Source organism: Siniperca chuatsi, linkage group LG9 (assembly GCF_020085105.1).
Source record: "Siniperca chuatsi isolate FFG_IHB_CAS linkage group LG9, ASM2008510v1, whole genome shotgun sequence".
Taxonomy (NCBI): Eukaryota; Metazoa; Chordata; class Actinopteri; order Centrarchiformes; family Sinipercidae; genus Siniperca; species Siniperca chuatsi.
In genome coordinates, this window is record NC_058050.1 from 16,076,121 (window position 1) to 16,089,968 (window position 13,848).

At 39.7% G+C, this 13,848-nt stretch overlaps 2 protein-coding genes and 2 pseudogenes across 2 annotated transcripts in view; 1 reads left to right on the forward strand and 3 right to left on the reverse strand.

Annotated features, from left to right (window-relative positions):
* The window catches only part of LOC122881404, a 33,554-nt gene extending 33,163 nt beyond the window's left edge, over window positions 1-391 (reverse strand). Inside the window, exon 1 of the mRNA XM_044207585.1 lies at window positions 319-391. The gene's annotated coding sequence lies outside the window, so the exon portion shown is untranslated. The remainder of the gene's footprint in view (window positions 1-318) is intronic.
* Window positions 320-5,581, reverse strand: LOC122881478 (annotated as a pseudogene).
* On the forward strand, window positions 5,406-10,259 carry LOC122881410 (potassium channel subfamily K member 5-like). The gene is made up of 5 exons (XM_044207600.1): window positions 5,406-5,865; window positions 6,572-6,683; window positions 7,441-7,607; window positions 7,730-7,898; window positions 8,038-10,259. Exons 1-5 carry the CDS (start codon window positions 5,680-5,682, stop codon window positions 8,742-8,744), a joined length of 1,341 nt encoding a protein of 446 aa, XP_044063535.1. The 5' UTR covers window positions 5,406-5,679; the 3' UTR covers window positions 8,745-10,259.
* On the reverse strand, window positions 9,101-10,956 carry LOC122881479 (annotated as a pseudogene).
* Between the last annotated feature and the right edge of the window lie 2,892 nt (window positions 10,957-13,848).

Here is a 13,848-nt window from a genome sequence, read left to right on the forward strand (position 1 = left end):
TATTAGTATTTGGCGCCCAGAGTCTCTGGGCTGGTGACAGCAACCTTACAACAAGCCTTTTGCACACATTACTCATCATTTGTATCGTGTACTCGAAAGACTTCAGTAGGTTAGGAGTCCTGTTTCTTATTTTCTATGTAGGCTAACAGCACAAACATCCCTGACCTCGTCGTATTTGACATAATCCCTCTAAAAACGGAGCAGTGAACTCCAAACGAACTGCCGCCGTGAGGAAACGGGGAAATGGGGGAAAAAGCCTCGCTGGGAAAAGGTGTGCGATGTAAATACAATAACAGTGTCTGAGTAGTGGAGTCATACCTGAGCAGACAGATGTATCTTCTGTGTGTTTTTCTCCACCTTTAGTTTGATGCCATAATTCCGGTGTTTCCCTTTAGAACAAGTTGGAGACTATCGCTCAGGATTCCACAGAGAGGCGGTGTCGCAGCAATGACGAAGCACTAAGTAGTGATGGGTGGAGATCAGAGGTGTTACTTAAAAACCTCATAGATTAGGTCTACTGGATACTTGTTATTATTAAAGGTAATGGTATACCGGTAGTCTCTGAGGAACCAAGATACAACCTTACGCATGCCAAGTCATTTCTGTTTTCCATTACAGTCCGGTCCAGTCTAGTTCATGCAGCACAGTGGTTGTTAGTGGGTGAAATAATCCAAACTGTCTCAACACAGATGGAGTAGTTAAGAGAATAGCGTTCATGTTGGCAATAAGGATTCATTATCAAGCAGCTCTCCTGCTGTATGGTTGTGTGTTTACATGAGTAATTTCATTGACGGGGCCTGGATGCCGGAAGAACGTGTGGTCAAAGATTAAGCTTTTGTTCAGCTACTGCCAACTTTGTGCCAGTCTGATATCAGCACAGTCACCCCTCTGTATGTGGAGACATTTCTGCATACAGACTTTACTGGTAACTCCACACAGGGGCGCTGTTGTGCGTGTGCGCGCATGTGTGGAGTCCGAGTTGGAAGTAGGAAACACTTTGCAGCAAAGTACACGTATTTCTATAGTCACCAAGGAGCAAATCAGGAGCTCTTTACTAAAAATAGTTACTGTAACTGTAAAAGTGCTTCCTGAATAAATATGAACCAAGAATTAATAATAGATAGGCCTACTGTGTTACTGATTGGTTCCTAGATCATCTTCTTCTTCCTGGTTGATGTCATGTAAGTAAGGAGTAAGTAGGCTAACTAATCATTACTTCCTCATTAAATACAGAAGTTACTATTTTTTTGTGTCCCCCTCAAATAAAGTGGTGCATGGTGCAAATCCCTTGGACTTACTTGGATACTTGGATGTTTGTTCACTGTGCAGAAGGATGAATGTGCAGTTTGACACTAGAAGGCTGTTTTCACACCCATCTGCTTAAGGGGGAAAATTCCCTGTGCTCACATTAAATACTTGCAGTATTTGCAGTTTAAGACATGCACATACAAGCATGATTTTATTTTTGACATCACAACTAGTTTGAAGCCAGCCCTGGGCCAATATGCAACTTACAAGCATGATGTAAAAACTGAAAGCCTCCAGTGAACATACTGAGATTGGATTAGACGTCTCAACCCGGTAGTTACACTTTTGAAATGAGAGATATTATATTCATAGATTCTGGATTTTTCAATGAGGGAGGAAGAGTGGAGTAGAAGAGTAATTTAAACATTTTTTAATTAGGTAATTGAACTGTTTTGTGGAAAATCTATATCAGACACAAATTATTATTCCAAGAAGAGTATTTTTTATATGTTAAAATGTGTAGAGGGGATCTTTAAAGAATGCATTATAAATTCATGGAGGCCTTACCATAACTTTCCACTTGTGTGACCCCTCAAATAAAGTAGTGCGTTAGTGTAAGGCCCACACACAAATCCTAGCTATGGCTCCATCTGATGACCTTGGATAACTCCTTAAAAAGCAGTGCAAATTCCCAGAAGGTGCAGCACACCTCAGCCTAGCAGCTGCTACAGCTGGAACATCTGTCTCAGCAATACCTAAAACCCAGTGGCCAGTATTTGCACTGTCCCAGTAGGTTAGTCAAATATATCCGCCCTTAAAGGTGTACTCCAGCGATTTAGTATTGCACTTCCAAAAAGTTGGAGGACTCACCAGCGACAGATTCAAAAAAAGAATGGTCAAACTTGAGCAGCAGAGGCCGAGATATCCTGATGTTTAACCCAGGAAATGCAGTGGTTAGTGTTTTGTTTATTTATTCGCCTTCTGTTTATTCATCTTCATAGATAGATAGATAGACAGACTGCAGTACCGACATACTTCCATTCAACTTTTACATGCAGTATATTCTCACACTGAGGACAACACCTCTCCTCCATTATCATGCTGAGCAGCCAGGATCCACCCAGTGTGATTAACTTTACTCACTTAGCTAGAGCCTTCTGGATGCCTGCACACAAAGATAAGAGGAACTGTCACCACCAACACACATCAGTTCATACACATACATGCCCACCTACACACAAGTGTATCTTTCCTCTTGTGTTCGCTTTCTGTTACCATCTCTTATGTTAACGGGTCGGTTTTGACCCGTGTCTTAAATCAGCTGTAAAATACACTAAAAACAATTAGCTATCATCCAATTTGTTTCTCATCTCTTGGTTACCTTGTTAGGCTTCCATATCCATGAAAATATTGGTTTTAATATTTTTGGTGTGGGCCTCTGGGCCTTTTTTTTGTCAGTATACCCCTCGATTTCAATTTTAAAAAAATGGTAAAATGAACCTCAACAGAATCATATAAATAAATAAAAGGTTGTTGTGTTACCTGACTGTTGTGTGGCAAAAAGTGACACTTTTAGTGTGTTCTTTGCAGAGATATTTCTTGCACTTGAAGCACAATACGTTTGTCTTTCTGTCCTTACTGCTTGGGCAGACTTGACACCTCTTTCTTTTAGAATCAGGTGGCCTGAGTGGGGTTGTGGCTGTGGCTGTTCTGGTTGGTGTTGAGGCAGGGCTGACTGAGGAGGAAGCTGTTGTGGATGCTCTTTGTGTTGCTGAGGGCGTGGACGGAGTGCAAGGTGAGCTCTGCAGCTGTCTGACCAAGGCGGCAGCGTCTGGGTCTCTGGGCAACTGTTCCCTTCGCTCAATGTGTGGCTTGACAAGTGAATTTCCCAGCTCCTCAAGAAACATTCTCCGCTTGGCTTTTTTGGTTGAGTTCCACCCTTGGTGGATGTGGGTCCACAACACAAATGCGTTACATGCAGACACATCAAGGATGTTGTAAAACACAACCATTGGCCATCTCCTGGTCATTCGCTGGCAAGTGTAGGTGGCAGTCAGCTTGTCCAGGTTGTCCACTCCTCCTTTGTTTTTGTTATAGTCGAGGATGATTGTGGGCTTTTTGTCACTTCCTGATGACACAGCTGCATCTTTGTGAAGAGTCGACATAAGTATCACATTCCGTTTTCTTTTTGGACAATATGAGACAACAGTGGTGGTGTCTGTAAAAGCAAACTTTGAGGAAAGTGGAGCCCTGTCCTTCACCTGCAAGATTTCAGCAGGAAGCTCAGGTTTATTTTTCTTCACTGTGCCCACCATGGTAAGTTTCCTCCTGAGAAGTTCTTGTCCAAGGTCATAGCTGGTAAAAAAATTGTCACAAGTGATATTGTGACCAGCAGTCATATCGAGGACCACACGTTTTCCTTAGTTCTTCTCAGGGGTGCCACTCGCAGCTTTGCCTGTGTAAATCTGTAGATTCCAGGCATAGCTGGTTTTTGCATCGCAGGCTGCCCAGATTTTTATGCCGTACTTCCCTGGCTTACTGGGTATGTATTGCCGGAAGGGGCATTTTCCTCGGAAAGGGACAAGACGTTCATCCACTGTCACCTCTGCCCCTGGGTTGAACATCAGTGGAAGGAGCTGCGTCCATCTCTCCCAGACATCCCTGATGGGGGCAAGCTTGTCAGATCTTGCTCTGGTATCTCTGTTGTCAAATCTGAGGACTCTTGATATCATGCGAAAGGTCTGAAGTGACATTGTTGCGCGGAAAATATTTCTGCCTGTCGATGCGTCCCAAAGACTATCAGTGGCCTCATTGCAGGATCTGTACACTCCAGCAAGAAGAAGAACACCAGTATAGGCATCCAGGTATTCCTCATCAATGTCTTTCCACATGTCGCCCTGGACTTTTTTTCCTTCCAGGTTTGTCATAGCAATGATGACTCTTTTTAGTGACAATGGCATAAATAGCTCAAAACATGTCTTGATGTCACTGACTCTTGTCACAGCAAACCTTGTGATTCCAGGGGTCATTTTGATGACATTTGCAGCAGCTGCCCTGCCATGTTCATCATGAGGTACTGAGCTCCAAAAGATCTTACCATTTTTGGACTTGAATCTTTCAGCAGGAGCAGCTTCACCACCGGTGACCTCCTCATCAGATGTGTCTGTGTCTTCTGGATGATACTCCACATTGTCTTCCTCCTCAGAAACCTGCTCATCCGTATCGCTATGCTGCTCTGTGTCCTCTCCCTCATTTTCACCAAAAAGGCTATCCAGAACTTAAGTCACTGTAAGTCCTCTTCTCATTTTCGCATGCTGCAAATTGGAGATGTGCACTCTGCAAGTCAAATGACCACTCAAATGAGTGGAATTGACGTAACATGTCTGGACATGCCCGTCTTTGTTTGTTTTGTTTTTGTGCAGGAATACTGGAAAACAAGGCAAAATGAGCATCCCCTAAAGCTCACATGATTGGGAGAGGAGCTGTCTGTCAGTGTTTTGGCTGACAGTTCACTTATGATTTAAGTTTTGGTTCTAATTATTGCTTTATAATCTGACTTTTATAACCGGGTTGAAACCCAACCCGAACAACACAAAGGTCATAATTTCAACCAGAGCATTTTATAATTTAGTGAAAAAAATTTTTTTTGTTTTATTTTGTTGATATAAAGGTTCTTGACAAAGTCAAAAAGCCTTGACGCAATAAACTAATTTACGTGTTTTTTAATGCATTTAAAACTTGGAAACGGGTCGGTGCCGACCCGAACACCAGAGGAAGGGTATTTGGCCTACTGAGGACATGTTGCCCCCTTCTTGAATGGTTCCATAATTGCTTCATGCGATCGTGAAAGAAAAGAAGAAAGGATAGACAGACAGACATATTTTTTCAATTTTACATTGAAAATAAAGCAAGAACATGTCAATTTGGCATCTGTAAAGATAATTTAATGTAATTTGCATGAAAAGAACATTTGAATTTTGAAACCAGATAAGTTATTTTTGCAGAAAAATGGAAATCCCTGGGCTTACTTCAGGCACACTCAAAATGAGCCTAGGATGTAGTTAAAATGCTTTCATTAGTATAGGACAAAGTAAAAAAAACTCACAAAAGGACACACTGGGTCTTCCTCAGGGCGTGGCTGGAAAGAGGAGTCACAAATATAAAGCTATTTTAATAGTTTTGTTTAACTGGGAGGTGTGTTTTTGTATTTTTCCAATGGTTATTATCAATAGCATAATAACTGGATAATTGATATACAGGGTTAAAAATAAGTTTTATTGCGCCAAATGAAACTGAACAATGGGATCAGTGAGAGCAGAGTAATACAACCCATATGCCCGACAGGAAGTAAGCAGCTCGGATAACCACAGCCTGCTGTAAGAGCGTGAGCTAGGCTACTTGGCGCCGTAAGACTGAAGTTATGACTTTAATATGGCTGATAAGGGTCCGTTTTTAACTTCATGTATTATTTTCTACCTATCGATCGGGGCCGCAATATTCCAAATTCTTGAAGAGCCAAACTGGAAATCAGCCACAAACCAATACACCCTACAAAAGGAAAACATTTTGAAGAAGTATGCCTGCCTAACAAAAGAAGGTCTGGATGAGATTTTGGAGGTACGGATGCATCTGTTTTCAATAGAATGATAGACTAAAACCATGGCTGTTAGAGATAAGTTGGCCATTTATCCGAATTTACACCCTGTGAGTAACTTTGCGGAGATTGGCCAACCAAATAAAGAGCTCCCATCAAGATATTAGATAAATGTCATGTCAAGTCAAACAATGCTGCCCTATATTTTTATAACCATAGTAAATTTGAGTCTACACATTATGAAAGAGAAGTCCGTTGCATTTACATGTCAACACCTCGGAACCTGTTTTTCCTGCATAGGGATAGTAAACAACCGTCAGTGAACCATGTCACAATACAACGACTAAAAGGTTCTTTTGTCCTAATGTTCATAGGCCTGTGTGTTACAGCACAGGAAAGTTGTAAGCCTTCGTGATTCAAACTACTCATAACAGTGTGCTGAGCGTGAAGAAGCACGTCTCCATTCACCACAAATATTTGAATGTTTACGCAAGGCGTGTCACGCAAGTTCGGTAAAGTTGGAAACATATTCAAAGATTCGAACTTGCCGGATCAATAACTCCGAAGCGAAACTTTGTTAAAACGCAAATGTGACTTCGATATCATTTTGAATGAGCCCTAATAAACATGTTCAATACGTTTGTTATTGTTACGGAAAAGTAGTTACAGTTGTTTGTGAATGGGTTTTTTGTTGAGACTGATTTACTGTTTTGACCCCCCCCCGCTCAGATAGTGTCAGAGGCTGCCGGCCAAGGTGTGACCATCACCGGGGACATACATCGCAACTCGTGGGACTGGGCAAACTCCGTAATCTTTGCTTCCACCATAGTCACCACTATAGGTTTGTATGAGATCTATGGTATTTGGCACTAATATAATCCTTGCTGATATTGGTTGCATGTTAATTGGTTTACTTCACAACCTTTTAAAATGTAACACTGAAACATCTTGACTTACATTAGGCTTTAGGCTTAGGCAAACAATCAATTTTTTCAGCTCTTGAAATCATATTGAAGACTTATTAAAAACTGAGAAACCAAACCCACAACCCTGATAAATGAATTACTTACATCAATAACTGCACATCTGATGGCTTACAATGTTTATTTATTTATTTTTTAAAGTGCAGTTGTAAATGATCATTTGTAGCTAATTAATGGATTTGTAACTGAATTCTTTGCAAGTGATGGAAGTGTGCATCAGAGAGGTTTTCCTGCAAATTGAATACTAAGCAAGTTAAAAAGACAAAGTATGTAATACTAGAGGATGATACCCAGTAGCCAATTGTTTTTTCAACATGGCAACCCACATTTTATCCTTATTGCTTTATTTCCTATTTCAGAATCAGAATCAGAAATACTTTACTGATCCCCAAGGGGAAACTCTTTTACTACATCAGCTCACTATCACGTCAGTGCACCCAGGAATATAAGTACTAGGCAAAAAAAATAAATAAATACACTATACTATATTATAAATGATTCATAAATTACTTATTAACCATTAATAAAGTCAATAGATACTTTGTATAAACCTTTATAAAGTATTCCTTGTATCTCTCAGTGTTGTATGTTAATATTTCCTCTTGTAATCTACAGGTTTTGGTAATGTTGCTCCCAGGACTAAAAGTGGCCGTGTGTTCTGCATCCTGTACGGTCTGTGTGGGATCCCCCTGTGTCTGGTATGGATAAGCGAGCTGGGTTCATTTTTTGGAGACCGGGCCAAACGTCTGTCCCAGGTTCTGATCCGTAAAGGCGTTTCAGTGGTAAGAATCTGACTCAAAGCGGGAGTTAGTATTTGTCTGAGTACTGTATTAAAAGGCAGCTCCGTCAAGTTAGTTTGACATTACATAAACATGTTATGTGTTTCTTTTCTCCCTTATGTCAGAAAAAGGTGCAGTTAACCTGTACAGTCATATTCCTGTTATGGGGGCTGTTGGTGCACCTGGTGATCCCTCCATTTGTTTTCATGTCTGTGGAAGGATGGAGCTACCTGGAAGGCCTCTACTTCTCTTTCATCACACTCACAACAGTTGGTTTTGGAGATTATGTGGCAGGTAGGTTTGATTTATGGCATAATGTAACTCATTTAATCTAAAGTTAATGTTTCCCTGAGGTTATATGTGGGTCTGAACTTTTAGTTTTGTTCAATCCTTTGTTATAAAAGTCATGCCGGTGCATCCACTCTCGTTTCAGGTGTAAATCCAAACATGGAATACCCCAGACTGTACAGAGTATTTGCAGAGTTATGGATCTACATGGGCCTGGCCTGGCTGTCTCTGTTCTTCAGCTGGAATGTCAACATGGTAGTGGAAGCTCACAAGGTGCTAAAGAAAAGAAGACACAGGCACAGACGCTTCTATAATGAGGAACCCAAGCCTGTAGAGGACAAGCACAACCCATATGTAAAGCCGACAGCTATCGACATCTTTAACTTCCCAAAAGAGGAAGACTACAGCACTGTCATCAAGGCGATTGGAGCTACAGCAAATAAAATAAAGCCTGCAGAAAACATAAATCGCTCTAAGAGCTGCAGCGACATCTTGGCCACCTACATCCAGACCCTGGATCACTCACCTCGGCACAGACGCATGATCAGCATCAGCGAAGTTTTCATAAATGCAAAGGCTGTCGTAGACAAAGGTGAACAAGATGAAGTGCGTTCTCTAATGCAAGAAAGCAATGGAGACCCTGAACTTGCAGAATGTGTGAGGACGGATAATGAGCAGAACAAGGACAGTTGTGCATTTGATTCAGAAACTGATGGTATCATCTTCACTGTACCTACCAAAGATGCTACAGAAGTGGAATGTGTACAGCATCCTGATGGTGGGGGGACTAGGTTTACAATATCCAAGGTAGCAGAGGGAGATGTGTTAATGGATAAAGATGAAAAAGGGTAAATGATCTCTTCTAAAATTTCCTTTACCTTTAGCAAAATTGTGGAACCGTTCAGGCTGTACTGTGGGAAGGAGTTTTATACAAATTTATCGTAAATACTGTTATGTATCAAGACAACAAACTGAATTTTGTGAAAATGATGCTAAATGACTGACAAACTAAGGATGCACCGTTCAACGGTTTCCTGCTTTACAATGACATTATTTTATTCAACTTTTCAATTATTAGCTGCACACAATGAGCCAGTGTATGTATCATGCGAATCAAGACTTTCTATTTTTTCATCCCATACCCATCCAAATCTTTTGTTACATTTCTATTCTTAAACAGTAGTGACCATAGATACATAATACACAGATTATTTCAAATTACAGCACAGGGCTTTGTGGAAAACAGAACAATTAGCAACTTCTAGGGAGCTGCTACACTGGAGGCCATGATCAACATACTCCTCGCTCACCACTGGCTGCTCTGAGTGAATGTTCTTGATCTGGATGACCTGGAGGAAACATGAATAAAATTCTATTCAAATAACAATATTGATATATCATTTCATTAAAAAGGAAACAGAAAAACAACAACCCTACGTATCAAAGCCAAGTGGATCTTCAGGGACATACTTTGACAACTTCATGCCATTTGGATGACAACCCAGCCATATATCACCTGTCTGGTGGTCCACCTCGATGTTATCAGAGTGACCCAACAGCTACAGACTGGTTGGAAACATTGCATACAGTTAATGAGAGTAAAGCATGTATAAATAAATTGTTTTTAGGATTAAGTTGCGTAGAAAAAGCACAGTTATAGTGATGTTAAAAAAATAGTTCGACATTTTGGGAAATCTGCTCATTTGCTTTCTTGCACAGAGTTAGATGAGAAGATTGATACCACTCGCATATCTGTACGTTAAATGTGAAGTTACAGGTAGCAGCCGGTTAGCTTAGCTTAGCTTAGTTTAAAAACTGGAAACACAGAGAAACAGCTAGCCTGGCTCTGTCCAAAGGTAATGACATCCACCTACCAACACCTCTAAAGCTCAGTAATTAACACATTATATCTTGTTTGTTTAATTTGTACAAAAACAGAAGTGTAAAAACAACAATTTCAGGTTTTACAGGGGGTTCCGGTCTGTCTGATAAGCTAAGCTAATCGGCTGCTGGCTGTAATGATTCATATTCAGCTGGCAGATATAAGAGTGGTATCGAGCTTTTCATCTAACTCTTGGCAAGAAAGTCAATAAGCATATTTACCAACATGTTGAAGTATTCGTTTCATTTTTTTAAATTTTTTTTTGCTGAGGGTAGAAAATAAGAAAACACTGCATTACCTTAAGTTTCCACTAATTCACTAATTGTTCCCCTTCTTGTCTCTCAAAAACGTCTATCTCATGGTCTATGATATCTGCAACATAAATGTACCTGTAAAAAAACCCATTCCTGTTGTATTATTTTAGTATTATACAGGAAACATTGCTGTGGAACTATATTTAATAAAAAAAAAAACATGCACATGCAGTGACTGCTGAAATGAACTGAGAACAACCGTTTGTCAGGCAATATGTTGATGCCATTTGAGGCCAGAAAGCCATCGGCTGCCACCCTCACTTCAGTTGGACTGTAGTACGCCACATCACACCAGGGGAGACCCAGGATGATAGTCATAAAGTGAAGTGCATCATTGGGAAAGGAGTGATCATTTGTGGCGTAAAAGCTCTCTACTCCAACTGCAACAATGTCATTTACACTGAAAGACGTGATGAATAGTTAAAAAGCATATAGAGATTGACAAATATAAAATGTGTGATACTGTGAAGTGGTTTATTACACAGTGTACACCTGTGGTGTAGGTGGTGGGTAATAGTTTTTAGGTGCACAAGTGTGTTCTCCTGAACAACATGAAAGATCTCTACTTGGCTTTTGTGCTGAGCAATTCGTGCTGAGCAATTCGTTGTGTGTTGTCCTCTTTTACCTTTAGAATATAATCAGATCAAAATCATGCACATGTCTCTCTGGACCTCACAGCACAGTTGAACTTAAAATAGAAAAGTTTTTGTGAGTTTGACTGGTGTTCAGGTAATACTGTCACACCATTGCAATTTTACTTAAAAGTTATAATCCTTCAGATTTCAGTCCTGGTTGATTTGGCAACCGCAAGTGTGGTTTAACACTACATGTCCCAGAAAATGATCGTTGTCTTGTTTCGTGTACACATTTTTAATGAACTCCGTGACAAGTACATTGCGTTTTCCTGTGGCTGCTTCACAATAAAAGCCACCCTGTGTTTGTCCAGTTGAATTGTCTTTTAATATGAAGCAACAGCAGTAGGAAATGTCGGGTTAGCATTAGCAGTAACTCTGATAGCTGTAGGAGAGTGAACAGTAAACAGTGAGTCTGCTATCAATGAGATCAAATTACAAACAGTAACACGGGATTACATACTGCATACCTGTGAATCCCCTGTATGTGTGAAGACAATTTTAACCATTAGTGGGAATGACAAACTCCACCCCTACCAATAAAAAAAATACTGTATGTAGAGGTAATTGCTGAATGTAATTCCATAAATGGTTATATTATTGTAAGATTGTAGAAAAAATGCAGGCCATAAATAATAGCAAAAATCTGGTTTGATTTCATGAAAATTGTTCTTATTAGGCTACTTGTACTTGCTTTTGCCTAATTTTTAATTGGTTGTTTTTGCATGTTTGTACTATGTACTTCCCTGTAAACCAATTTGTAACTTTGTAAAGTCAAAAACTGCTCAAGAAGAGCTAATCAACCATGAATAACAGAATTTTTCCAGTTGTTGACTTCCTAAAATTAAAATCTCTGGGGCAGCAGAGTAAAATCCCAAAAACATTTCTGGGCAAAAAATTGCACAAAAAACCCCAAAACAAAAAAAAAAACAAAAAAAACAGAGGTCCTCCAAAGTCTGGTAAGTAACATAAATAAAAACCACATTTTTTACTTGCATATATGAACGCAGGACTCAATTTTATGTAATTTTTCTATTTTATGGAAGTACGTAGGGTTATCTCATCACCAATAAATGTGACACTAGCAAGCACATCACACATTTGCACAAGCACATTTGCTCACCAACCTGCTATGCTAAAATGATCGTATTACTGTCTATCTGCAAGGCTTTGTTGCATGAGTCAATAAATTCTTTGCCAGATGCTTTCAAGCAAAATCTGTGGTTGTCACAACTGGTTTCCCATTCCGTTCCTTGCTCTCTAGCAATTCTTGCTTATTCTGTACTATAACATTTTGCCTTTACTGTTCTTCAACAGAACACAGCAAGCACCAGAGACTCACTTCCAGTCCATTTAATTTGATATGCATTAGATGAGTACTCATTATAACAACCATATGCACTGCAAGACACCTTTAGATGCGGAGAAAATTGAACTTTATTCGTCTTTTGTAATTTTTTGTCATTTTGTTTGTCTTGTCAAGCCTTTTTTGCACCATTTGGACCAAGAGTTGTGCTTCCAGTAATAAAGTATATTCATTAAAAACTGGTTATGGATTCATGTCAAATCCATTAATGTCTCTATCTGTGAAAGGAGGTATAAGTCTTTCTTCAGATAGTTGAAAGTAACAAAATGTTGCTTAAACAGGGCTGCCTCTTGCAATCTGATTTCCTAGTGAAATAGGTTAAATGTTGTTGGTTAAATGTTAAATGTTGAGGAGCTACACGAACAGTTACAATCTATCATTTAAAAAATACTGTATAGTTTCGCTTCAGACTATTCATGCAACATGTTGCTTGTCACATGACTTGTGTTAACAGCTGTTGCATTTTGTGTGAGGACCTTTTTACAGTTCAGTTGTTACAATAATAGGGAATGTTCACTTGATTAAATTCATATGATTCATTTGCTCACTGGACTGCCAACAGTATCTAGATGTTTTAGTGTTCAGGACAGAGGCCTTGTTATATTTTATTTACAATTTGTCAAATGATAGCAATCAAATTGTGTAGCCATTACCTGCACATAGTGAGCCTACACATAGCCTACATGTGAGAGGTTAATTGATACTTAGAAGGTTGTTTATGGTTACTGTGTTGGTTACCATGGTATTTCCTACTGTTAACTAGGCTTATTTTACATTGTTTATAAGGGACCCCACTAACAGGTCAATTTGCAATTGCATCCTTGTTTATATTCCAAATGTACTGGTGTAATTTGCTTTTTTAGACTGCGATGTTCATAATTTAGTACTTTATAAGGTATTGATGTTTGTGAATGTGCTGCACGGGATCCGCCACCAGGTGGTGCCTTTGAGTAAGTAAGTCTAGTAAGTTTTGAAGCTGAAGTAGCAGAACAATTCCTTTTCGGTGGTTATGCTCGCCCAATTCCAATCCGGTCCCTACACCCTCTCCCTCCACACTCTCACTCCGTTTGTGGGATCGCGTGATCCGCCACATTAAGTGTCGTTGCAAACCAATAAGCCTTGAGTGGATTGTGAAGCCCTCCAACACCGAGTCTGCATCGATGAAGGCTTACAAACCACACTCCTCGCAAGTGCAGCGCCACTTTTTTGTCCGGTGTGGAGGAAACGCCACATAATGTGAGTTCCGTGCGGTTATTTCCAAAGCACAAGTAATAAATTGCCTTACTTCAAAGAGACATTTGATAGACTATTTTCGTACACACATGACAGAATTATGGTTACATTGTATTTTGGAACAAACATGCCGTTGTGTACCCGAAAAAACGGTAGCCTACACCGTTGATTTAATTTTTTCTTTATTTGAATCCCTTCCACAAAGTGCTCACTAGTCTTCCTGGGGTCCACACAAAAACAAAAACAATAAAAAAGACAACTATTTAAAATCACGCAGTATCAGTAAGACAAGAAACTGCAATATTAGCCAAATATAAGTAAGTCAAATGACTACCCTTGAAACAATAAGTAGCACAAACACACAGCACGAAAAAAAACAAACGAAAAGGTTCCAGAACAGAAATAGAAAATAATATCTATGTGAGACTCATCAATTTTTCTTTTAGTGACTTTTTGAAAGCAAGTCTGTTTTTGTTTTGTCTGATGGTGGGAGCATATTCCAGGCAGAAGCTCCATAAAGAAGAGTCAT

What these genes read in the sequence shown, in the direction of transcription:
- LOC122881410 (XM_044207600.1), top strand. Translation starts at nt 5,680, where the DNA reads ATGGCTGATAAGGGTCCGTTTTTAACTTCATGTATTATTTTCTACCTA. An exon ending in CACCATAGTCACCACTATAG is followed by an intron (nt 6,684 to 7,440) that starts GTTTGTATGAGA and finishes TGTAATCTACAG; the next exon opens with GTTTTGGTAATGTTGCTCCC. An exon ending in TTTTGGAGATTATGTGGCAG is followed by an intron (nt 7,899 to 8,037) that starts GTAGGTTTGATT and finishes CTCTCGTTTCAG; the next exon opens with GTGTAAATCCAAACATGGAA.